Source organism: Triticum aestivum, chromosome 1B, assembly GCF_018294505.1.
Source record: "Triticum aestivum cultivar Chinese Spring chromosome 1B, IWGSC CS RefSeq v2.1, whole genome shotgun sequence".
NCBI classification, from domain to species: Eukaryota; Viridiplantae; Streptophyta; class Magnoliopsida; order Poales; family Poaceae; genus Triticum; species Triticum aestivum.
In genome coordinates, this window is record NC_057795.1 from 398,387,229 (window position 1) to 398,413,439 (window position 26,211).

A 26,211-nucleotide genomic window follows, 5' to 3' on the forward strand; every position below is an offset into this window, starting at 1 on the left:
AGGCTCTGATTGATCACACTGCTCCATTTGAAGTGGTTAAGACTACTGTTCATTCTAGTTGGAAGCCTGCTTCTCACATGCGAGTGATGCCTGCTGCTCAGACTGCTGCTCGGTCTCAGTCAAAGAGGCCTACTGGTGGGACTCAGCCCATTGATTCCTCTGCTCCATCTTCGTCATCAGCTCCTCGTGGACGCCTTGCCTTGTTCCTCAGCAAGGCTCAATCTGCTATCATGAAGTCAATCACTTTCAGCTGTCAGCAAAATCATGATGTTCAGAAGTGCCTCATCATCTCCAAGAATCAGCTCAAGCAGTGCCTCCATGTCCGCGGGAGCCCAGTGAGTGATGATGACCCTATTCCCGTGGCTCCGTCCACCTCTACCTTCGGTTTTCCATCTCGTGACGAGTTTCCTGAGTTCTTTGATGATCATGATGACATTTGCCAGGAGTGATCGAGTGCATTTAGTCCTTCGCCCCTTTTTTACTTGTTGCTGTCAAAGGGGGAGAAGTAGTATCTTAATATGATGTATTAGCTATTTGTGTTAGTCCACCCTATTCGAACTTGTCATGTTGCTTTGCTACTACCTATGCTATTGTCTTGATCAAGTGAGACTATGTTGCTACCTATGCTATTGTCTTGATCATGTGAGTCCCTATGTTGTTTACCTTGTGGGTATGGATTTTGGTTTTGTCATAGGTGTTAACATATTCATCTCTCGCTCACAATGAGGGGGAGCCAAATACAAATAGTTACATCAACCTACTTTGTACTCTTGCTCTCATATTTGTCAATGCTAAGACTATTTATTACAACTGTGATACTACATGTGTGATTGTCATCAACAAACAAAAAGGGGGAGATTGAAAGTGCAATCATGCCTTTACATCATGTTTTGGTGTTGATGACAATATACATGTAGGGGACTAACAATGGTTGTTAAGTAAATCTCAGGTGTTAGTCCTCGACTCATCGAGGTGTGTGGATCAAGGGCATACAAGTGTTTTTACTCAAGAATGAAGCATAAAAATTGATTTGATATTTGGTTTCTTGAGTATAGGATCCCGCACTATTAAGAGGGGATCGGTAGGGTTAGCTAAAGACTTGCTCAGGTTCCAATAATTCTTTGCTTCAATAGAAACTTAGTGTCACACAAAAGAAAAACCATGTGCATATGTTCTGTTCTGTCCCATGCCGGATGTCCGGGCTGCACCCCGGATGTCTGGGTCTCTCAGCCACGCCGGATGTCCGGTAATTTCTCTGGATGTCCGGGCCAGAGTTGGTTTGACACCAGTAGGCTTGCACGCTCACGACCGGACGACCGGGCTGCACCCCGGATGTCCGGGTCTCCCAGCCATGCCAGATGTCTGGTAATTTCTCCAGATGTCCGGCTCCCTGTCACTTCGACTCCAGTAGGTTTGCACGTTGTTGACCGGGTGTCCGGGCCTTGCTCCGGATGTCCGGGCCTTCCCGTGTCACCGGATGTCCGGGCCTGGCTCTGGATGTCTGGCCTCTCTGTTTCTCTCCTGGTTTTTTCTCTGCTCTTCTAAGTATCTTGCCAGCCCAGATGTCCGGCCACCCTGCCCGGATGTCCGGCCTGCCCATTTACTTATGATATAACGACCACATTTGTGCTCACACTATCTATAGCTCTTCTTCCCCACGGGAAAGGGCTGACCATTCACTTTGAACAAACCCTAGAACACTTCTCACACACTCTCTCTCATTCCTCCACACCAAATCTTAGATCCCCAAGGGATTCGAGAGCTTTGGAAAGAAGTTGTCCGATCAAGTGATAGATCCACTTCTCCTCCTTCTTTGCACCCAAGGAATTCGTGATTTGAGCAAGTCTTGAGCAAATCCCCATCGATCTTGTTACTCTTGCAGGTTGGAGACTCCTAGGCGGTAGGAGTCTTTCGGAGAGGAATCAATCTTTGTGATTACCCCCGGATAAGTTTGTGAGGGTTTGGAGACCACCCCAAGGTCTACCACTAGTGGTTGAGAAACGCCTTCATGGTGTTGTCTCAAAGGGAGAATAGGGTGAGCCTTCGTGGCGTTGGTGTGCCTTCGTGGTAACACCCACCTCTCTAACAGTGACGTAGCTTCCCTCCGAGGAAGTGAACATCGGCATACATCCTCGTCCCCCGGAGTTGCGGTTATTCCTAACCCTAACTCTCTACTTGTGGTTACTTGTCTCTTAGCACTTACTTATATCATATTGTGCTTGTTTACTTACATACTTGGGTTTCTTGTTTATCTTGCTTAACACTTAGTACTGCACTTACAATTGTCAGGCTCACTTTCATATTCCGCATTAGTGCCTAAAATTGCTAAGTAACAATTAAAATTTGTAGTTGTACCTATTCACCCCCCTCTAGGTCAATCTCGATCCTTTCAGCGTCGGATCTCATATGGGCCTTTATTAGGCCCGGAACGTGGCAGGCTGTTAATGGACCGGATCAAATATGGGCCGGCATTTGGCCCAAAACATGACAACTTGTTAATGGGTCGGCCAAGTATGTAGCGACCAGACCTCAAACAGTCCGATCTCTGTGCATCAGTGTCATCCCTCATCCCTGGACCAGTAATGCTGACACGCAAAGTACTTGAAGGATTTATAACAGAGTAGCAATCACACACTTATTACATCGAATGTCTCAAAAGAGAACTTATTACAATAAATATGGCTTAAGGCCATCTAATAACGTTAACAGCGGATGGCTTGGAAGATAAGTGAGTCCAGCAACTCCAACGGCATCACTGAGTATAGAACCACGACCTAAGGCACCTTACTCTTCGTCTGAAAAGTCTGCAACATGAACGTTGCAGCCCGAAAACGGGTCAGCACATGGAATATGCGGGCAATGTAACACATAGAGAGTAATGAACAGAAATATGCTATACTACATGCATATATGGCTGGTGGAAAGCTCTATGGTTACAGTTTTGCGTAAAGCCAATTTTTCCATACTGCAAAGGAATAAATTTTATTTAACTATCATGGTGGTTGTTAAACATTGAGAAGATAGACATCCACCCAATCCCAATTAAACATCATCATTAAACCCAACAAAATTAAATTAAAGTAACATGATGAGATTCACATGATAATCCAAGTACTAGATACTCAAGACGTCCATAACCGGGGACACGGCTAACCATGATTAGTTTATACACTCTGCAAAGGTTTGCGGACTTTTCCCCACAAGACTCGATCTCCTCCGTTGGGATTCTCGCACTACATATTGTTTGAGCAATGGATGACCGAGACATAGTCTTTCAGAAGTGTTTGCACCTTACGATCGGGTAGACAGTACCTCCTACATCCCCATCTGCTAGTCTACCATTGTAAGAGTTCACATAACTTAATCAACTATGCTAGAGCCCATAGTAGCTTGTGGCTGCACACGGAAGTTTCTAGCATGAATAATCTCACGATCCCTTTGAGCTTGGGTGGCGGTCCATAAAGAAAAACAGGCAATCGCTGGAATACCCAGGTGCCTCAATCCACCCAGATGTGTATTAAAGTTGCCACCTTAAATAAACCATTAATTTAACAATCTCACATCTGTCATTGATACACTCACCCAATCCACGTCTAGTAGCATAGCATAGCAATAAAAGCAAACATAGAAGTAATCCCAAGGGTTTGATAATAAAACAGGTAATAGGTACTACCTCATCTACTTCCCCAAACCCACAATTTAATTAGATACTAATCATACAATGTTTGAGGATTGATCTAATGCATAAAAATGGGTATGAAAGAGGTATGATCAAAGTGTTACTTGCCTTGCCAATGATCCGTGAAACTAGAGATTCGAAGTAGCAAACGGTGCACTCCGGGTACTCTATCGCAAACAAACAAGCATACAATAAGTACTCGCCTAATGCACAGGTAAAACTCAAATAAGAGATCTAACCAGAAAGTTCAACTTAAGAACTCCGGTTTGCAAAAAGAAATCAAATCAAACGAAGCAACGAAAATCAAACGGCAAAAGAAACAAGCTTCGTTTACTAATCTGGACCTAAGTCAAATTTTACAGTAGCAAAAACTTGTTTGAGTTGGTTAAACGGAAAGAGGGTTTCGAGATGAAACTCTAGGCGCTTGAATCGCCTGATTCCGATAAACGAGCGAAAAGTTAAACTAAAACGAAAATCGGATCAGAAATCACGATCAGAAATAATCGCGGAAAATCCCAGAAAAAGAAAAAAACGGATGAACAGATTAACGAACGAACGCTCGCTGTCTGCGGCTAAGCGATGAAAACCGTTCGTTAAAACGAACGTACGAACGAACGTCCGCTAACTAAACTAAACCGAAAAAAACCGATTTATTCTAAAAAATGAAAACTAGGGTTTTTCTAAAAAAACGGATCGGGTTTTAAAAAACTGGACCACGGCGGCGAGCGGCATATACCTCTGGCGAGGTGCTCCGGCGGGGCGTTGGGAGGCGACGTGGGGCGGCGGGGCTGTGGGCGTCGGTGGCGGCGGGGTTCCCGGCGGCGGCGGCGGCCTTGGGCGGCGGGGCGGCTTCGGCGACGGCGCGGCTCCGGCGACGGGCGGGTTCGGCGGCGGTGGGCGAGATGGGGTAAGCGGCGGGGGAGGGGGTATTTAAGAGGGGGGGTCCTGGCTTGGAGGAGGGGGCAAAGCGGCGGCGGAGTCCCGGTCGGCCTCGGGGTCCGAGCGGCGGCGGCACGGGGAGCTGGGCCAGCTTGGCTGGGCCTCGGCCTAGTCGGGCACTGGAAACTTTTTTTTTAATAAATTCCGCTGAAACTAAAAGAAAATTCTAAAAAATAAAATAAAAATCTAAAAATGTCAAAACAAATTTTCACCGTCTAAATAAAATATTTAGAACGAGATGAACATTTTCTTGGCCCTAAAATGCAGTTTTGAGAAACGTGCAATTTTTCCTAAATTCAAATAAAATAGCGAAAAACTCCGAAATAAAAATCTTATTTGATTTTATAATTAAATCTTCAATATTTCTTTATTTTGGGAAAGTGATTTTATTCCCTCTCTCATATTTTTATAACTGAAATAACTGAAATGATCCTATTTTCAAAATTTGAGAAAACTCAAATATGAAAATAACGAAATCCCCAACTCTCTCCGTGGGTCCTTGAGTTGCGTAAAATTTCTAGGACCAAAACAAAAGTAAATAAAATATGATATGCAATGATGATCTAGTGTATAACATTCCAAATTGAAAATTTAGGATGTTAGAAAGTAGTGTCCTCAAAATCTTGTGGGTCTTTAGCTGGGCCGGCTCATTATGGTCGGCGAAATTTTGTGGGCCTTTAGCTAGGCCGGCCCATTATGGTCCGCAAAATCTTGTGGGCCTTTAGCTGGGCTGGCCCATTATGGTCCGCTAAATCTTATGGGCCTTTAGCTGGGCCGGCCCATTATGGTCCACAAAATCTTGTGGGCCTTTAGTTGGGCTGACCCATTTAATCTTTATGGGCCACTTTTGGGCCGGTCCACGTGTCAACATATCATAGGCGCATCTCGCCCATTGGATGAGTGACACCTGTGCCAACGCGGAGCTGACACGTGGTTCCGTCGGCCAATGAGAATTTTACACGTGGAAAATTGACATTGGTCGTGGCTGTTAGCGGGTTATCGGATTCAAAACCGGACCCGATAGCTTAACAGCGTCCCGTTACGTCGGATGCCACGTGTCGATCACCCTTGACGAAAGCACTTCTATGACGCGTGATTTATCGTCATGAAAGTGGACACTTCCGTGATGATAATTTTGGTAATGTCATGGAACACTTCTACGACAGCACAGGTATGGCTATCTTGATTCTATCATAAAATCGTCATGGATGTACATGCATGACAGAAAACATGACCTACTATGACAAACATGTATCATCACGGAAGTGTATTTTTTTGTAGTGTGGTATTGGCCTCAATTTCAGCAGGTCATCTTCCACACTTACCAATGCCTTTTCAAATTCTAATTGGGCAGGATGTCTGGATGACAGAAGTTCCATCGGTGGATTTGAAGTGTTTTTTGGTCCAAATCTAATTTCCTGGTGTGCCCGGAAACAGGTACTGTCTCCAGGTCCAGCACAGAAGCTGAGTACAAGGCTTTGGCTAATGCTACAGCCGAAATTATATGGGTACGGTCTATTTTGAAAGAACTTGGTGTAAAAAGCAAGCCAGCTCCATGTCTGTGGTGTGATAATATGGGAGCCACTTACCTATATGCTAATCCAGTGTTTAATGCCAGGTCCAAACATATTGAAATTGATTTCCACTTTGTCAGAGAACGAGTGGCCCAGAAACAATTTTAGATTTGGTTTGTGCATTCCAAAGATCATATTGCAGACGGATTCACAAAGGCATTACCTACCAGAAGCTTTGAAGATTTCAAGCATAATCTCAACTTGATAAAGTTGTGATTAAAGGGGAGTGTTAAACATAGCTAGCGTGACAGCCTAGGAGTTACATTACTTGTGCATTGTATCAGGTAGTTAGAGAGGATATTCATCTTGTAACCATTGTCCTTATCTCTATCCTTTCTTCTCTCTCAAGATTGTAATCTCCAACTGTATGCGCTATCCCAGGAAGGTGCGCCCCTGGTCTATAAACACGTAACAACGCCCCTCACGATGAGGTTAGACGCTTTCGCCTAACGCACAGAGTGATCTATGGCGGCGAGCGTCATCCTTTTTTTGTACGCCAGCAGTTGCGCTGCATGACCACGGGATCGTGATGGCATGGTCGAACTCAAGTCCCACCCCTTTTTTGTGTGTCTGCCGCTGGCGAGTGCGCCAACATGAACTGTGTGGTGTTATTTTTGAAGCCGGCATTGTATGCCGGTGCTGGCATGGTGCCGGCATGAGACATGGCCGCTGACATAATCTATGGCCGCGGACCTTTTTTAAAAATTACGTGCAGACATGAAATGGGTCGGCGTTGGGCGCACTGCGACCCAAATTTAAAACAGGACGAAGGGCGGCCGGCCGACCCAAACGGACAAAAAATGAACAAAATCGCCGTCTGTTTGGGTCGGGTCGTTGGAGTTGCTCTTATCTTCCTCCGGGAAATGGCATGGAGGAAAAGAATGGCCGAGGCTTGATCAGTTGATCTCCTCCCACTTGGTTAGGTCGGTGACAGAGACTTAAAATCTAGGTAAAGACGGAAGCAGTTCAACCTGGACACTCTACTTGCAGCATGGGTCGGCCAACCATTGTTTGTAGTCCCGTAAACAAGACGTGAACCATTTCCATGCAACCAAAAACGAAACAGTAAGAACCAAAACACCCATCTTCGCTCTCCGTCGTCGCATCCGCCGCTTTCACCTGCAGCAAAGCAAATCATATATCAGCAAAGCAAAGTACATGGAGGGAGGGAGGGTCCGGCCAGGCAATAGGAAGCCGACAGGGGGCGGAGGCGGGGAAAGAGGGCAGAAAGCGATCCGCTAAAAGGGTGGTCGACAAACACGGCGTTCAATTGGATGGTGGAGTGGATGACGCTGCTGTTTCGGGCCAGGCACATGGATCACGCATCCAGGATCCCCTTCGTCCGGGAGCGGCCTCCGGTCCCAATCCCGTTGCCGTCGCCGTCGGACGCCGTGCGTACCGACTGACATGAGGGGTTCTTGCCCCTTTACACGCCAGCTGGGAGGGGCCAGCCCACCCGCAACCAAAACGCACGCAGCTGCTGCATGCGGCGCTTCTCCTGTCCTGACATGGATGGTTGCGGAACAGATCGGCTTCCAATTGCGTTCATTGTTTGATGCAGATTAAACACAGCTTTTCGCTGTGGCTGGGTAGGATTTTACACATCGGCAGGCATCCACACCGGCACCGGCACGGCGCGAAGTCGGATGCTAGGGACAGGGCAGGCCATCGTGGACGGGATATTTTATTGTAGTGGTAGGTTCGAAGTGGAACAACGCCGTGTATGTAGAATGGATCGATCTCACCCTCAAAAGCATGCGTAGCGTGGCTTCCACTCTCGGATTGTTTTTTCCGCATTCTTTTACACCAGCGAGACAAAAACAACATCTTGTAATTTGGTATATACTTCCTCCGTAAACTAATATAAGAGTGTTTATATTACTATTTCAGTGATCTAAACGCTCTTATATTAGTTTACAGAGGGAGTACTCCCTAGTGAACCAACGTTCGTTGTTAGAAGGACAGTGGTATCCCCAACCCAGTATAATTTATGTCCTAGTGTTTGCATTATTTCTGAATTTATTTCTGAATTTATTTCAGAATTTTTGGCAATGCGCATTCAGTGGAAGGAGATGTTTCCGTCGACTACGAGCCGCATGTGGTGACTTCATCACTCTCAAGATGATATGATGGCTCAGTCTCTCGAAGATGCTCATAGGGGTAGAGTCTGAGTGTATGTTAATAGGGATAAGTGTATGTGCGTATATATATGACCGTCTGCGCCTGTAATGTGTTCTAAAAAAAATGGTACTCCCTTGATCCATTAGTGTAAATAATTCTCTTATATTATAGGGCGGAGGCAGTACTTGTTTCGCTGCACATGCTCTTGAGCGTAGGTCGATTGAGTAGTCTACCGTCTCGTGACTGTCCTTGAACCTTCGCCATGAGCGTTTCGAAACCGACTAGGTTTCCTCGCCTTGGCGTCGTCGTCAGCGATACCTTATTGCCATGGACGCACGGTGGATCTCGCTCCTTGTCAACTGGAGGGCTCCTACTTCATTTTTAGGTGTTTTCAGGGTTTTTTGGGTTTATGTCCTGCTCAAAAAGATGAGGCGACGACGTCTTTCTGAAGATGAAATAAGGTTTCCCGGGCTAGCCCATGTTCTGGCCGTGCGTCTAGCGTTGTCGAAGGGTGTGTGTGGAGATTTCTCTTCGACGGATCTCCTGTGATTCGTTTCTATGAATCTGCTTGGATTGTTTTTTGTTTGTCTGAGTTCGGGTGTCTACGTGTTAGATTGTTTTTAATATATCTTTCTCTTAATCGATGATGACTGACATTCTGATGCGTTGACCTCAGCATGACGACTGGCTGACTATCTAGTACAACAAAGGTTTGCTCGATTCCAATAAGAGAGATATGATGACGGCGGTATGCCTTCATCTCATTCCCGTGCTTGTACGACATGGATGTAATTTCTTCTGCTCATTGTGTTTTTTTAACGCCATGATGTTTGGTGAATAATACAAGTTTCATGATTTAAAAGGAAAATATTTTTCTGGCGAAGCAGTAGGATCACACACAGGTTTCAGTTTCCCAATCTCGATAAGAAGCAGTGGTGGCAGTAGAGACAAAGAAAAATCTAAGACAGCAGGGAAAGGGGCGAAAAGGTCCAAGCAGACAAGCAGTAGACGGGCATTATTTTATGCACGCAGAAAGAAAGCGAGGGAAGGACGGGACGGACGGGCGGACCCGACAGAGACACGGAATGCACACCGGAGCCGCACCCCACCCACATCCAGCCGCGCACAGCTGCGCCGCAGATGGGATCACACGAACCATCTCGCCCGCCCGCCCGCCCCCAAGACCAGCCCCCTCTCCCTCCTCGCCCCGCCCCCGTCCCCAAATCCGCCACGAGCTCCTCCTCCCCCCCTCACGGCCTCCTGCACGCTCCTCCCCCATCGTCGCCACCAGCTCCTCCTCCTACGCCGGCGCATCGCACCGTGCGGCTTCGCCCACAGCCCTTCTCCGGTGGTGAGCGCCCCTCCCTGCCTCTGCCTCGCACCTCCCTGATCTGATATGCGCTGTCCGCAACTCTGCATCTTCGGTTCGTTCGTCCGTACGTCCTGATGGAAGGACGGATTCCTCGCGGTCGTTGGGATAAAATCGGATCGTTCTTGGTCGGCTGTCCGGGGAGGAGGGATTTGTGTTGCTCGTCTGTGCCCGCGGAGGCGGAGGCCCCGCCGGGGCGGCGGAAATGGCGCCGTTCCGGGCGCGGCTATTGGTTCCAATCATTGCACGGGCGGGAGGGAAGCGGATTTCAATTCTTTCCTGTTATTGATGCCATGCGTGGTTCCTTTTTTTCGCTCGATTAGATATTATTGTGGCGGCGTAATTGGTACGGCTCCAATCATGGCCGATCGGAAGGACTGTTTTTAATCTCTCAGCAATCCGAAAATGTTCCTCGTCTCTAATCGTTCCCCGCTTTCAGGAGCGGAAAGTTGCATCTTTTTTTCTTCCTCAAATGCTTTCGTTTCCTGTACCAACAGAGTAGCCAAGAGCCCCAGACATCATGAGCGGAGGCGTCGAGCCGGAGACCCCACCCAGTAGCGGCGGCAGCGCCACCGGTAGCCCCATGGCCCGGAAGCCGCCGCGTCACCAGCTCACGGCCATACGCCACTGCGCCAGCAGTGCGCGCATCGCCGCGGCCTCCACAGACTTGGTAACCACACTGACTATCCCCTCCAGCTCATTGCCTGGCCATTTCCTCAAACTACTATGTGTTTCTCTTTTGTTTTCTTGCAGGGCTTGGATTCGGGGACACTGAGCTTGATCTCACCACCAGACATCCGTCCCAGCTTCCTGCCGGTCTTCCGGTCTGGGAGCTGCGCCAATATCGGGCCAAAGTCCTACATGGAGGACGAGCATGTTTGCATCGACAGCCTCATCGAGCACCTCGGAATGCTTACTCCTGCTATCCCTGCACCGGGCGCTTTCTATGGGGTGAGTTGGGTTACGGTTACCATAAATTTCGCTCCGGCGGTTCCTCGCTGTTCTTGTCCCATTAACTGTTTGACAATGCATGTGCTCATTATGAATTAATGATTTAGTCTGGCGTGACTTTTCTGTGATAATAATGCCACCCATTCTGACTTATGTGTAGCACTAATGCTGCGATAATAGCTTCTAGATGTGTTCATTTCTCAACTTGGAAATGCATGATTACGTCGGTTGTGGACGTATGATGGTGGAAATGATTGTACTAGTGTGGTTGAATGATTGCGTTGAGGCGAATCAGTTCATTATAAGATGCTTGTAGTTTCATTTCTTATTTGCTAGTACAATGGAAACCTCTGCCAACAAAAAGTATCTTTCTTGAATCATGCTTTTAACAGAAGGAGAAATAGTTCTTTGTAAACAGTAAGAGCTGTATTGTGGATTGAAATTCTACAGTTTTTTATGCTAAACTGGGCCCTGTATTCAATTAAAGAAAAACCACGCCTTGCATATGAACCGTGTCTCCTGGTTCTTGAGTGCAGTAATTATTCGTTTTATAGGGGATCTTTTTGTGGCACTTGACTTTACATAGCACAACCAATGTTTAGTAATACATTTTCTTGACATGATTTGCAGGTCTTTGATGGTCATGGTGGTACAGATGCAGTCTGTTTCGTTCGGAAGAACTTACTGAAGTTCATAATCGAAGATGGTCACTTCCCCAACAGCATGGAGAAAGCAATCAGAAGTGCATTTGTAAAGGCTGATCACGCGATTGCGGATTCCCTTTCTCTTGACCGCAATTCAGGGACCACAGCATTGACGGCCCTTATTTTTGGCAGGTAAGTTACTAAGTTTTGGTGCTAGTACCAAAACTTTTAATTTTACTGACAAGGCATCCTAAGAAGACACCTGTCAATGTTATTGCACTCCCTCTGGTTGGGTTTACCTGTCAATGTTATTGTACTCCCTCCGGTTGGGTTTATAAGTCGGGTACGGGTACTGGTCTTCAATTTCCCTAAAGAAACATGTGTTAAATGCCACAAAAAATATATCTTTAGATTTGTCGTCAATGAAGTTTCTAAATATATTGTTTTGTGGCATATAACACATATTTTATTAGTAAACTGAAGACCTAAAAATCCATGCCTGACTTATAAAACCAACCGGAGGGAGTATATCAAATGTTTCTCCAGTTTGTAATAATGTTTTCCATTCATTGTATAATATTGCAAGGAATTAAATCAAAACAGTTTCTTGACATAGAAAAGAAACTGATTTGAAGCTGGGTATTGTGTTATTCTTGGTTAGAAGAACTCACTGGGTTGTTGGTTAGGCATTTTTGCGACTTCAGTGGTTAATAATTGAACACCATTCCTTCCTATTTTCGAAATTATAGAGGCTACTTCATATCCTTTATATCGGACAGTTACTTCACATTTATTGCTTCAACCCCCAATGTCTCAACCGAACACAAGGTTCTTTGCTGTACCAAGCTGTCCTCTGGTCCTCCTTGCCTTTATTCTATACCCCTATATAGTGTGTGAATAACTTTGAAAGTTGGTCGTTGGATGAAGCCAATCCGACGGTACAAAGATGGCAAATCCGAGCACTACTTGCCGTTGGATATGATCTACATTCCACCAGATTTTGCCACATGTAGAATCTAGAAAACTCCACATGTAGAAGCATAATGCACAAACCACCAGAATCTCATGCGTGCAATGCACGTGTACCTTACTAGTAGTTTTAGTTGACACATTACCAGAGTAGAACCTGTATTGTGTTTGCAATCTTTAGATTGGTTATTTGCATCTTATGATATACTCTCATCCACCTCATTCAATGGTACAGGACATTGCTTGTTGCAAATGCAGGAGATTGTCGAGCTGTGTTAGGAAAGCGAGGACGAGCTGTTGAGCTGTCAAAAGATCACAAACCCAGCTGCAAGAGTGAAAAGCTCAGGATTGAGAACCTTGGTGGCATAGTCTTCGATGGCTATCTCAATGGTCAGCTATCTGTAGCAAGGGCAATCGGTGATTGGCACGTCAAAGGTTCCAAAGGGTCTATAAGCCCTCTCACTCCAGAACCTGAATTTCAGGAGGTTAGACTCACCGAGGAAGACGAGTTCTTGATAATAGGATGTGATGGCCTTTGGGATGTGATGACCAGCCAATGTGCGGTGTCGATGGTACGGAAAGAGCTGATGGCTCACAATGATCCGGAAAGGTGCTCAAGAGAACTTGTTCAGGAAGCGCTCAGACGAGACACTTGCGACAACCTAACTGCGGTGGTTGTATGCTTCTCAGCAGACCCACCCCCTCAAATTGAGATCCCAAGATTCCGGGTACGGAGAAGCATTTCGATGGAAGGGTTGCATATGCTAAAGGGTGCTCTCGACAGTAATGCCTGACCTCCCTCCCGAAACATGTCTTCCTCCCTCGCGTAACCCTTTTGTTGTATGATCTTATATTATTTGTTGTTGTTCCTTGAAAGTTTTGCCCAGGTCTCGCCACTATAGGTCCCCGGAATAAGTTGTGTAGAATCATGTTCCAAATTTTGTTGAGGTGTAGGCTAATCATTTTGCGAAGGCAATGCTCTGTTTGTACCGGCTAGCGTTCGATTGTCCAGAGTGTAATTGGGCAATGCCCGGCATTCTTATTCTGGTACAAATGACAGTTATTATAGCTGATCAATTTTGCTCTACTCCGGAGTTATACTGGTCTAAATTATGAACTCACTCTTATCCCTCACATGATAAATGAGATCATATTTACGTTGATAAACCCGACAGAGAAATGAACTTTGAATCCTTGCTCTATATACTCCCTCCGTTCCTAAATACTCCCTCTGTTTCAAAATAGATGACTCAACTTTAGTACAAAATTCGTACAAAGTTGGATCATCTATTTTGGAAGAGTGGGAGTATTTGTCTTTCTAGAGATTTCAACAAGTGACTACATATGGAGCAAAATGAATGAATCTACACTCTAAAATATGGCTATATACATCCGTATGTGGTACTCTATTTGAAATCTCTAAAAAGACAAGTATTTAGAAATTGAGGGAGTAGTATTCTCTGATGGTAGCATTGTAAGTTCAAGTCCAACGATGCCGTGCACATAGCTTGCATAAATTCTTGGGAAGATAGTACTGTAGTAGTACGAAGCTCACTGATGGACCCATGACTTAACATGGATCTACTCAAAGTTGCAAATATTTTCTTGTATTGCAACACTTCCACTGACTCCTCTGCTTGCAGCTTGCCTGCGATGCCGCTTGTGTGGCATCTTGTGCGACGAATTTGATCATGTGCGACGAATTTGATCATTTCTGGGATTATTTTTCCTGAACTGCATTGATTTTTTTTGATTTTTTTTGCGGAAAATCTGCATTGATTTTGGAACTTTAAAAACCATGTAATCCCTGGTTCCATCTTGAGGTCTCACTCGACGCAGTGTTGCAGAAGTCCACTCTGTTCTTTTTGTTTGGGTGCTCGTTTACATTTTAGAAAGAATCGGAATTTTGTTATAGGGGAGAAAGAATCGGAATAAGGGATCGAATTTTGTTATAGGCGGGCTCGATTGGAACATGGGCTTCCCTGACCAGATTCTTCACACCTTAAGTGCAGCCTCTCACTGGAGTAAAAGTGGGAGCAACTAATTAACGAGTTTTCCTTCGGCACGTTTTTAGCCATTCGCCACGTGTCGCGCACTGCGCGCTTTCTTTGGATATTTTTTTTCTCACGCGTTTTCGGCTGTTAAACTGTTTTTTCTCGGTTTTATTCGACGTTTTGGTTTTCCAACGGTCTTTCTTAGCTTTTCGATAAAAACAATTTGAAAATTTATTTTTTTTGCATGAAAAACGCATTTTTTTCCCTTTCGTGAGAGTCGCGGTTTTGTTTTCGCGAGAGGCACGGTTTTGCTTTCGCGAGAGTCACGGCCGTGCCTCTCGGAAACATGTTTTTTTTGTTTTTTTCCTTTTGCGAGAGTCACGGTTTTGCTTTGGCGAGAGGCACGGTTGTGCTTTAGAGCATCTCCAGCCGCGCCCCCAACAGGCCCTTCCCATGCATTTTTTCCGCGCCGGCGCCGAAAAAACGGTCCTGACGCGCCCCAGGACGCCGAATTCCGCCAGCTCGGGCAGTTTTTACGCCCGACGATCGCAGGCCGAACCCGGCGCACTAGGGGGCGCTCGGGGGCTCCGGAGCAAGGGAAAAGTGCACCCGGGGCCACATGCCAGGTAAAAAGTCAAGCCACCCGTCCAGATTCGCCTCCGACCCCCCGCACTCGGCCGCCACCCTGCACCACCCTGCCGATCCCGGCGCCTTCCACCGCCCACCACAGCTAGATAGATCATTCCCCGCTGGAAAAAAGAAGAGCTTTCGCCGAGGCAGCCTCTCCACCACCGTCCGGGCAACTTTTCCGGCGTTCCGATCGTGCAGGGCCTGTACACCGGCGGGTTTGCGCCCACCTCGCGGTGTTTGCCCGGCCCGATGATGGACTCCGAAGATGAGGAGGCGCTCGCGGTGTTGCTGGAGGAGGAAGCCGAAGCCGACGTCCAGGAGCAGGAGCATCTCATGGTGCTCGCCGCCCTCGCCGGCCTGCTCGCGAGCAGTGAAAAGCCGCACGCGAGGTGGCTCGACGCCTGGGCGGGTGAAAGGGAAGAACCGGCATCGTCTAGAAGACTACTGCATGCTCTACTCGGACTACTTCACCGACGCTCCATTGCACGGTGAGAAAACATTTCAGCGCCGTTATCGGATGAGCCGAAAGCTTTTCCTCAGGATTGTGAATTCCATCTGGGAGTTTGACAGCGACTTCAAGTGCAAGATGGATTGCACCGACACACTTGGATTCACCTTTATCCAGAAGTGCACGACAGCTATGAGGATGCTTGCATATGGAGCTCCCGGTGATTCACTCAACGACTATGGGCGCATGGCCAAGTCCACCACCATTGAGTGTTTCTACAAGTTCTATAGGACAGTGGTGGCAGTTTTTGGACCGCAATACTTGGGAACAGCCAATGTGGAAGACACTGCCCGGATCCTAGCATAGAATGCAGGAAGAGGATTTCCTGGGATGCTTGGAAGCATCGACTGCACGCATTGAAAATGGAAGAACTGTCCGTTTGCTTGGGAAGGGTTGTACAAAGGCGCCAAAGGCGGTTGCAGTGTGGTACTCGAGGCAGTGGCCACACACGACCTCTGGATTTGGCACTCTTTCTTTGGGATGCCAGAAACTCACAATGACATCAACGTCCTGCAGTGCTCCCCTGTCTTTGCCAAACTTGTTGAAGGTCATTCTCCTCCGGTGAACTTCGAGGTCAATGGGCGGCAGTACAACAAGGGGTACTATCTAGCTGATGGCATCTATCCGAGATGGTCGACATTTGTGAAGACTATCTCAAACCCTGTGCCAGGAGGCAAGAATGCCTTCTTTGCGAAGGTTCAAGAGGCTTGCAGGAAGGATGTCGAGCGGGCATTTGGTGTGCTCCAATCTCGATTTGCTGTTGTCCGATTCCATGCTCAGACCTGGTCGAAAGATCAAATGTGGGAGATCATGACTTGTTGTGTCATGTTACACAACATGATCATTGAGAGCGAGCAGGAAGAGCCAGTGTTTGACACGAAACCATATTACAAGCAGAGTCCTCTTTCCCAAGTTGATCACCAGCTACCGGCAACATGGACTGACTACCTCAATATGCGTCAGGAGATCCGAGTCCCACAGGTGCATCAAGAACCACAACATGATCTGGTGGAGCACCTATGGAGGCTCAAGGGCAGGCCGGGGCGACGCGGGGGGAATGACGTGTGATGAAACTTGAGTTTTTATTTGTTAAACTATATAATTTGTATTGAAGTATTTGTTGAACTATTTGATTTATATGATGAAACACACCGAAACACGCCGAACTATGTGATGAACTAATTGATTTCTATTTGCATGCGAAAATTAACGCCGAAACACGCTGAACCGCGCCGAATATGGGTCGATTCACGCAGATATCAGGCCGTTTTTGGACACAATTGGGCCGAATAATGGCCCGAAATCGGCGCATGGGGGCGACGGCTGGGCGCCCAACCGGCCCCAGCGCCGAGTATGCCGCCGGCTCACCCCCAGGCCGCTCTTTTTCGGCGCCCTGGGGCTGAACAGCAAGAGTCACGGACGTGCCTCTTGAAAACGGAAAAAAAATGTGTTTTTTGTTTTTTTTTTCATTTTGCGAGAGTCACGGTTTTGCTTCCGCGAGAGGCAGGGTTGTGCTTTCGCGAGAGCCACTGCCGTACCTCTCGGAAACGGGAACAAAACATGTTTTCTGTTTTTTTTTCGCGAGAGTCACGGTTTTGCTTCCGCGGGAGGCACGGTTGTGCTTTCACGAGAGTCACGGCCGTGCCTCCCCGGAAACGAAAAAAATGCATTTTTTTCTTTCACGAGAGTCACAGTTTTGCTTCCGCGAGAGGCACAGTTGTGATTTCGTGAGAAGGGAAAAGACTTATGCTCCCAGTTTGTTTGTTTTTGTGAAAAAAGATCGTCAAAACCTATCAATATGGGATCTAGTTTTGAAGATCTCGACGCGAGGAATTCAATGGTGAAAACGGTTCGAGATTTGGCAGCACAGTTTAAAAGATAAAACGTTTTGAATAAACGGATCTACGAAAAAAAAGAAAACTCTCAGGTTGTGACAAGTCAGCCCCTACTTGTCGCAACCTGAGGAGGTTGGAGTGATCTTTACAACGAGTACTCCTAAACTAGTATTTCAGAGTAAAGTATGTTAATTCGCGTGCTTCTGACGCACTTTTTAGTCCCCGAACCGTAGAACAATTACCATAGAGCAATTCTTCTACGGTTATTTTTGTTACTATAAACCCATTGAACGACAAGAGAGTTTTGGGTCCTGATCCTGGGAAGCTCATAGTGTAATACGATTAGGCCGACCAATTTGGCGCATTGTAGCGACAACACACAGTAGCAATCATTTTTATTCAATTTTAACATAAAAATGAAAATATGATTTTTTTAATCCTTGGTCATTTTTTACAACACAAACATCTTTTTGAATATGTGAACCAAATTTTAAAACAGAAAATTTTCATGAAATTCCAAAAAAATGAAAATGTCAGCTTTTTTGAAAATCCTCAAACAATTATTTTTGCGGGAATTGTCTAACATTTTTTAATCTATGTTTTTTAAATGAAAACTTTTTTGGAAGTCCAAAAACAATATTTGGAACATGATTCAATAAAATCCGATTTTTTCTGTAAATTCCATTTTTTTAAAAGCGTACATTTTTTAAATGGACTTTTTTAAGTGAAAAAGTAAAAATGAAAATGATACCAAAGAAAATCAGTAAAAGAAACAAGGACGAAAGAAAATAACCAAAAAAACCGAACCTGAATTAGTCTTACGGAAAGTTCCTATAAGCGGGTTTGTGTAGAGCGCGAAACTGCTAAATGGGTCATCCCAAATCTCTGTCGCTCGGTCGCTCACTTGTGCGAAGCCTCGACTACTTGATGAAGTGTGTAAGTGCATCTAGTGCCACCCCTAATTGGTTTTGGAGTATTGACGACAAAGTTGGTTGAGGGACTAATGCGTTTGTGAGAATTGCAGGATAACGCAGGTAGTGTCCCTTACTGATTCGGTTTACCTACCGGAGATGACCCCTAAAAATGTATGAAGACATTGAAGACAATGGTGGTATGAGAAGATATTCATATTGAAGACTATGACATGAGAAGACATTACGTGAAGACAATGGAGCGCGAAGACTGTGTGGTTTCGTCGTTTCCTTTCTTCTTTGTTGAGTCGTAGGAACCACCGTACTGTTAAGTGGGGTTCAAGTGAACTAAGTCAGAGTGACTGAAGTGATGCTCAACCCAAATCCTATGTCTTTGAGCGAAGACAATGAGAGCAAATCTTATCCAGAGTTGGATGAGTCAGCTTTGCTTGTAGCCCAAGTAAAGTTGCCGTGTGTGTTTGAAATCTGACCGTTGGAACACGTGTCAGTTCCTTAGTGACCCAGGGTCATTTTGGACAAATCAGGTCGGGTTGCCTGGTGGCTATAAATAGCCCACCCCCTACACCATAAATTGGTGGCTGCTCAGAGTTTGTATATGACTTTTGTTGTTTGAGAGCAACCCACCTCGAAGCATTTGAGAGAGAGAAATCCTTGCGAGGACAAAGCCCAAACACCCAGAGCCAAAGAGTGTTAGGCATCACTGAAGTCTTTCTGTCTGTGTGACCTGAAGACTTATTACACTTGAGGACTGTGTATCCTCCAGCCGGTTAGGCGTCGCGTTCTGAGCATCCAAGAGTCATTGTGGATTGCCGAGTGAACGAAGTCTGTGAAGGTTTGGAAGTCTCCCTTGAAGACTTACCAGAGTGATTGGGCGAGGACTAAGTGACCTTAGCTCAAGGGGAATAAGGTGAAGACACGGTCTTCTGAGTTAAATCTTAGCCTCCCTAACCAGACGTATAGTTGTCACAGCAACTGGAACTTGTCCAACAAATCATGTGTCCTCAACAAGCAACTGGTTCTATCTCTTCCCTCCTTTACTTTGAGTTTGTCTTCGTGAAGTCATTGCTTATTGTTTTATCCGATTGACTTCATTGCTTGACTACTATTGTTGATTGGCTTCATACTATCTTCCATCCTGATCCTACTACCTAGCTGCTATTAATCTTCAAACGTTAATGCTATTGCATACTTGATTATGGCTTGCTTGTTGTAGTTTATCTTCCGCTGCATATCAATTAGGTTGTTTCTATCATTTGTCCTCGAAACTCTCATGTTTTCAAGACTTTCCTAAAAATCGCCTATTCACCCCCCTCTAGTTGATAACTAGCACTTTTAATTGGTATCAGAGCAAGGTACTCCCTTGTTCTGTGTGATTCGGTTTAACCACCTGGAGTTTCAGCTATGTCGACTATAGGATTGAGGAATGTATCTTGCCCCACTTTTGACGGTCATGAGTATCTCCGGTGGAAAGCCATGATGAAGAAGCGACTAATGGCTATGGATAGCAAACTGTGGACCGTGACCGAGATTGGTCTCACCGATCTATGCAAGATGGCAGAGGCTGATGACATTCGTAAGTACACTCTACTGAACCTCACTGCGAAGGATGTCATCTGCTCCTGCCTGTCCCGAAATCAGTTCAGGAACGTCATGCACCTCAATCACGCGAAGCTAATCTGGGACCGACTTGCTGAGGTCTATGATAGTCTTCTTAATCGTCATGATCCTTGGCTTGATGACTACAAGGAGTCCCTTAAAGAGATGACCTTTCCACCTGAACCGTCTTCATCTTCACCATGCCTCATGGAAGGGGGTGCTAAGGTAACTGAATGATATCTTTCTGAAACTAGTGATGATGAATCAGGTGATGAGTTTGGCCCCAGCTATGTCAAACTTGCTTCCCTTGCCACTAAACAACAAAGAATCTTGGAAAAGGTTCAAGACATGCTTAGTAAGACCGATGATATGTTGGGTGAAGAAATGGATCAGTCAAAAGCTTTGGCTGATAGTCTTTAGAGACTTCATGCTAAGTTTGACGCCCTTCAAGATCAACATAATGCTCTCTTGTCTGATCATGAGAAGCTTTCTTCTGAATGTCTTCAAAAAAAGCTAGACCTTGAAAAGATAAGAGTGGATTATGAAGATCTTCAGAAGGAGCAAGATTCATTCCTTGCTCAACACATCAGCGTTACTCAGGATGGATTCGAACCACCATGTTTAAAATGCATTGAGCGTGATAACATTACATCTGTTGCTGAATGTTCCACTGCTGCTGCTGTTTCATTGTCATCAACTACTGATGTGGTTACTAACCCCTCTGCGGAGGATACCACTAGTATTGCTGATGAAAATGCTAGGTTGAAGACATTGCTTGAAACAGGGATGTACAAAAGTTTGAAGGGACATCAGACTCTCTGCGATGTCCTCAAAAAGCAGATTCTGAACCGAAACCCTAGGAAAGAGGGTGTTGGGTTCGAGAGGAAAATGAATGCTGATGGTTCCTACTGGAAGCCTGAGCAGTATCCCAAAACCACATGGGTTGCTGCAAAGGAACCTTCAGTGGATCCATCCACTTTATCTGGATTTACCTGTGCTAATCCTATTATTATTGATGAATCCTTTGATGCAAACTATAAACTGTTCAAAAGTCAGAATGGTGAAGTGTTTGCCAGGTATATTGGTACTAACTGCAGGAATGGACCTCCTATGAAGAAGATCTGGGTACCCAAAAGCTGAGAATCTTCCAGTGAATGTCATCATGACACCACCAGTGAAGAAGACAAACCCCAGACCAAAGGCATCATATGGTCCAACGGCTACTTGCGAACACATGACTCACTTGAGTCACCCTAACGCCAATGTTTTGCAGGGAAATCATACTCGGACTCATGAATATGAGCGTGTGTCTTCAAATCGATATGTTCATAGAACTAAGAACTTCTCTACTTATTCACATGAGTATCATTCATCTCCTGCAAGGCTATTTGCTAGGGCTTCAAAGCCGAAATTCTCAGATGCTGCACTTAGACTCATTGCTTCTAAGCCACCCCTGAAAATGTGGGTGGTGAAGAAGAACTAACTCTCTTTTGCAGAATGTGGTCTCCAGCCAGCAATCAATGGCGTCCGATATAATTGCTGGGGACCTAAAACATAAAGGGACGCATGATAAAATGACTTACTATGTATTCCACATATGAATCTCTTGTCTGTCATACTGTGTGCTAATCTTGATCTAAACTGTGATAATCCATGTGTGTGTAAAATGCTTATGCTTCACAACATACCTTGTGAAGCCTATCCTCCTACCTGCACTGTAGGGCATGTCACCAAAAGCTTCAGAATGGATTATTGACAGTGGATGCACTAATCATATGACTGGTGATCAAAGTCTTCTCATGGACTCAACCTTACGTCCATCCGACAAGAGTAAAATCACATTTGCTGACACTGGTAAAGGCAGAGTATTGGGTCTAGGTAGAGTTGCAATCTCAAGGGATCAACACATGGATAAAGTGATGCTTGTTGAATCGCTTGGATTCAACTTAATGTTTGTCTCAATGCTTTGTGACTTAAACATGATTGTGATATTTGGAAAATATCGTTGCCTTGTACTAATGGAATCTGACAAATCTCTAGTCTTTGAAGGGTATAGGAAAGGTGATCTATACATGGTAGATTTCTCAGCAGGTCCAAAACTTGTCGTATGTCTTCTTGCTAAAGCTTCAGAATGCTGGCTCTGGCATCGAAGGATGAGGCACGCTGGCATAAGGAAATTGCATACTCTCGTCAAAAAGAAGCATGTCATAGGCATCGAAGGTGTCAAGTTCAAGAAAGATCATCTATGTGGTGCCTGCGAAGCTGGAAAGATGACAAGGGCCAAGCATCCCTCGAAGACAATCATGACAACATCTCAACCCTTCGAGCTGCTTCACATGGACTTATTTGGACCTACCCACTACTCCATCCTCACAACAACGGCGTGTCTCTATGGCTTCGTCATTATTGATGACTACTCAAGATACACATGGGTGCACATAATTCTCTACAAGACTGAAGTACAAGATGTCTTCAGACGATTCGCCAATCGAGCAATGAACAACTATGGTGTCAAGATCAAGCATATCAGAAGTGATAACGGCACTGAATTCAAGAACACCAGGCTTGATCTTTATCTGGATACAATGGGAATCACTCATGAATTTTCAGCTCCATACACACCTCAGCAAAATGGCATTGTAGAGCGCAAGAACAAAACCCTCATCGAGATGGCTCGAACAATGCTTGACGAGTACAAGACACCAAGAAAGTTCTGGCCTGAAGCCATTGATACAGCTTGTCACATCATCAACCGTGTCTACATCCATAAGCTTCTGGGCAAAACATCCTATGAGCTCCTCACTGGCAAGAAGCCAAATGTCAGCTACTTCAGAGTCTTTGGTGCTAGATGTTGGATCAAGGATCCCCATCACAAGTCAAAATTTGAACCCAAAGCTCACGAAGGCTTCATGCTTGGCTATGGAAAGGATTCGCACTCTTACAAAGTCTTCAACCTCTTCCACTACAAAATTGTTGAAACAGTGGATGTGCGATTTGATGAAACCAATGGGTCACAAAGAGAAATTCTGCCAAGTACACTTGATGAAGCTCCTTCCTGTGAGATCATGCCCTCTGAAGCACAGCCTGAAGAGGAACTTATTATCTCTACACCAAATCAACCTGAAGACAATGCTCAGACCGAAGACAATTGTCCCAATAATGACAATGATCAGCCAGAGCAGAATCTTTGTCCTGTTCATCCTCGTGTTGCAAATGAAGTTCAAATAAAGAAGATTATTGACAGCATCAATGTACCTGGTCCGCTCACTCGCTCAAGAGCAACACAGCTAGCAAATTTCCGTGGGCATTTTTCATTTGTGTCAATATCAGAACCCAAGAAAGTTGCTGAAGCTTTTATGGAACCTGAATGGATTCAAGCCATGCAAGAAGAACTTCAACAGTTCAAGCTGAATAATGTTTGGGAACTTGTCAAGCGACCTGACCCTCGCAAGCATAACATTATTGGAACAAAGTGGATATATTGAAACAAGCAAGATGAGCATGGTCAAGTCGTCAGAAACAAAGCTCGTCTTGTGGCTCAAGGATATACTCAAGTTGAAGGAATTGACTTCGATGAAACATTTGCTCCTGTTGCTAGGCTTGAAGCTATTCGCATACTGCTAGCCTATGCTAATCATCACAACATCTTGCTATATAAAATGGATGTAAAGAGTGCATTTCTAAATGGCAAGATTGAAGAAGAAGTATATGTTGCACAACCACCTGGCTTTGAAGATCCAAAACATCCTGATATGGTGTACAAACTGAACAAAGCACTGTATGGCCTCAAACAAGCTCCTCGTGCCTGGTATGATACAATCAAAGACTTCCTGAAGAGCAAAGGCTTCAAACCTAGATCTCTCGATCCCACACTCTTCACGAAGACATATGATGGTGAACTGTTTGTGTGCCAAATATATGTGGATGCCATAATCTTCGGCTACACCAACCAGAAGTACAGTGATGAGTTTGGGTACATGATGCAAGAGCAATATCAAATGTCCATGATGGGAGAGCTGAAGTTCTTCCTTGGTCTTCAAATTCGTCAGCAACGAAATGGCATCTTCATATCTCAAGAAAAATACCTCAAAGATTGTCTGAAGAAGTTTGGAATGGAAGACTGTAAAGGCTACACGACGCCAATGCCAGCCAAGCACCATCTTGGTCCCGACGACAATGGTAAAGAGTTCAATCAAAAGGTATACCGCTCCATGATTGGTTCTTTGCTTTATTTATGTGCATCTAGGCCAGATATTATGCTTAGTGTTTGCATGTGTGGTCGATTCCAAGCGGCACCAAAGGAATCGCATCACTTAGCTGTGAAGCGAATTCTTCGATATTTGGCTTACACCCCAACACTAGGATTATGGTATCCAAAGGGCTCAAGGTTTGATCTGGTTGGATTCTTGGATGCTGATTATGCTGGTGACAAAGTGGATCGCAAGTCTACATCAGGCACATGTCATTTTCTCGGTCGATCACTTGTCTGTTGGTTTTCAAAGAAGTAGAACTGTGTGTCACTCTCAAGTGCTGAATTTGAATACATTGCTGCTGGATCTTGTTGTGCTCAGCTTCTATGGATGAAGCAAACTCTCAAGGACTATGGCATCGATCTGAAGCAAGTCCCTCTCTTCTGTGACAACGAAAGTGCCATCAAGATTGCCAACAATCCAGTCCAGCATTCAAAGACAAAGCACATTGAAATACGTCATCACTTTCTTAGAGATCATGTTATGAAGAAAGATATAGATATCATGCACGTCAACACTGAAGAGCAACTGGCAGATATCTTCACAAAGCCCTTGGACGAGAAAAGGTTTTGCAAGTTACGGTGTGAGCTAAATATCTTGGAATCCTCGAATGTCCTGTGATCAGGCACACATCCTAACACTTATGCATGTTGATAACTTAGATGTGCAACACACAAAGTAATGTATATCTTCAATCAATGAAGATTTACACTCTGAGTGTGAATACATTAACATGGAATTTGACTTCGGAGCGCCACGATAATTGTGCGCCGTGTCTGGGTTTAATACTTTCTATACGAATACTTACTGCATCATATCAATTCTCCTGAAGCCAGTTCCTGCTTGACCAGCAAGCGTAAATCTCTGAAGCCTCTGAATGTATTGAAGCCATTCAGCTTGAAAGTCATGGCTGCAGAAAAATCAGCAAGGAAGGGTGGCAGATAGCGCAGAGGAGGAACATCCAAAGATCTGCCTGATGACCTAGCAGAACTGTACAAGACAGACCCTAAAGAGACTTATTATCAGTGCAAGACACGAATCCAATGGATTCGACGCTATTGGGCTGAAGAATGGTTCAAGTACAAGTTCGTCACCAAGGAATATGCAGAGAAAAATGCTATCAAGAGTCCTTGGGGCGATATTCTCTATCGAGGCCTTCAACCCAAGAACAGAGTTGAAGCCATTGCGCAAGAATTCTATCCTTTCATGGTCCGTGAGCCACAGCCTGAAGAAGCCGACCCATCATCATTGCTCTGGTATCGCGACGACAATCTCTTCAAGCGCAACTTCCAGTTTGCTGTGTCTTCAGCAAAGGAAAATAAGAAGTCATGGGGATTAGACTTCAATCCTGGTCCCTCTGCTCCCCGTGAGGATGGCACTCATGAAGCTGAAGAAAATAGAATTGGCCCCTTTGCAAACCTTGATGGCCTCATCTCCTGCATCTTGGTACAAGGTGCCAAAGTGGATCATTCTGACAATGATGCTGATTCTGATGAAGCCCCCAGCTCCTCCTTCAAAGCCACAGAAGCAAAAGAAGCTAAAGGCTTCTAAACCCATACCACCAAAAGCATCTCGTGCGAAGCCACTGGCCACTGCACCTCCTGAAGTCAGTGTGCAGTCTGAAGATCAATCCCATATCTCCAAGAAGACGGAGAAGAAAAAGCAACTTGTCAGGCATACTGATCAAGCCCTGACTCCTGCCGCTATTCTGCGTGACGATCCCATTGATCTGTCAAGTGATGAAGATCTTGCAGATGATGCTCTTGAGCAGCTGATAAAGAGCAAGGAAGAAGCAGAAATCTTCAACAACTTGCCTCTCTTTGATGTGGCCATCATCCACAACTTCATTGATGAATGGTTCGACACCCCCAATGTTAGCTTTGACGATTTACAGCTTCCCATTAGGCTCAGTGTTGCCTTCAATGGCGCCATTGCTTCAGAGCTAGCTCTTGCTCAGCGAATCGTTGAGCTCAAGAACAAGATTGATTTTGAGAAGGCTCAATTCAAGAAGCATGTGGCCAAGCTCAGTGTTCAAGACGTCAGAAACTTCAAGGTCATGCTGCATGAGCTTAAAGAAGCTTTTCAGAAGAAGCGCCAAGAAGCTCAAGGCTCTCGCGAGCGTATGAAGAGTTTGGCTGATAAGTGTGTGCTTGCCTACAATGAGGCTGAGAAGCGCAAGTCACTTGGCCGTCCTGGCATTGACCCCAGAATGGCTGCAAA

General features: G+C 45.4%; 1 protein-coding gene across 1 annotated transcript; it reads left to right on the forward strand.

The window, feature by feature from the left end:
- The first annotated feature begins 9,476 nt into the window (after nt 1-9,476).
- Nucleotides 9,477-13,333, forward strand: LOC123127224 (probable protein phosphatase 2C 47). The gene is made up of 5 exons (XM_044546813.1): nt 9,477-9,664; nt 10,180-10,352; nt 10,436-10,633; nt 11,264-11,469; nt 12,482-13,333. The coding sequence occupies exons 2-5, from the start codon at nt 10,203-10,205 to the stop codon at nt 13,038-13,040; spliced, it is 1,113 nt and encodes a 370-aa protein (XP_044402748.1). The 5' UTR covers nt 9,477-9,664; nt 10,180-10,202; the 3' UTR covers nt 13,041-13,333.
- The last annotated feature ends 12,878 nt before the right edge of the window (nt 13,334-26,211 follow it).

What these genes read in the sequence shown, in the direction of transcription:
- LOC123127224 (XM_044546813.1), top strand. Translation starts at nt 10,203, where the DNA reads ATGAGCGGAGGCGTCGAGCCGGAGACCCCACCCAGTAGCGGCGGCAGC. An exon ending in CCGCGGCCTCCACAGACTTG is followed by an intron (nt 10,353 to 10,435) that starts GTAACCACACTG and finishes GTTTTCTTGCAG; the next exon opens with GGCTTGGATTCGGGGACACT. An exon ending in CACCGGGCGCTTTCTATGGG is followed by an intron (nt 10,634 to 11,263) that starts GTGAGTTGGGTT and finishes CATGATTTGCAG; the next exon opens with GTCTTTGATGGTCATGGTGG.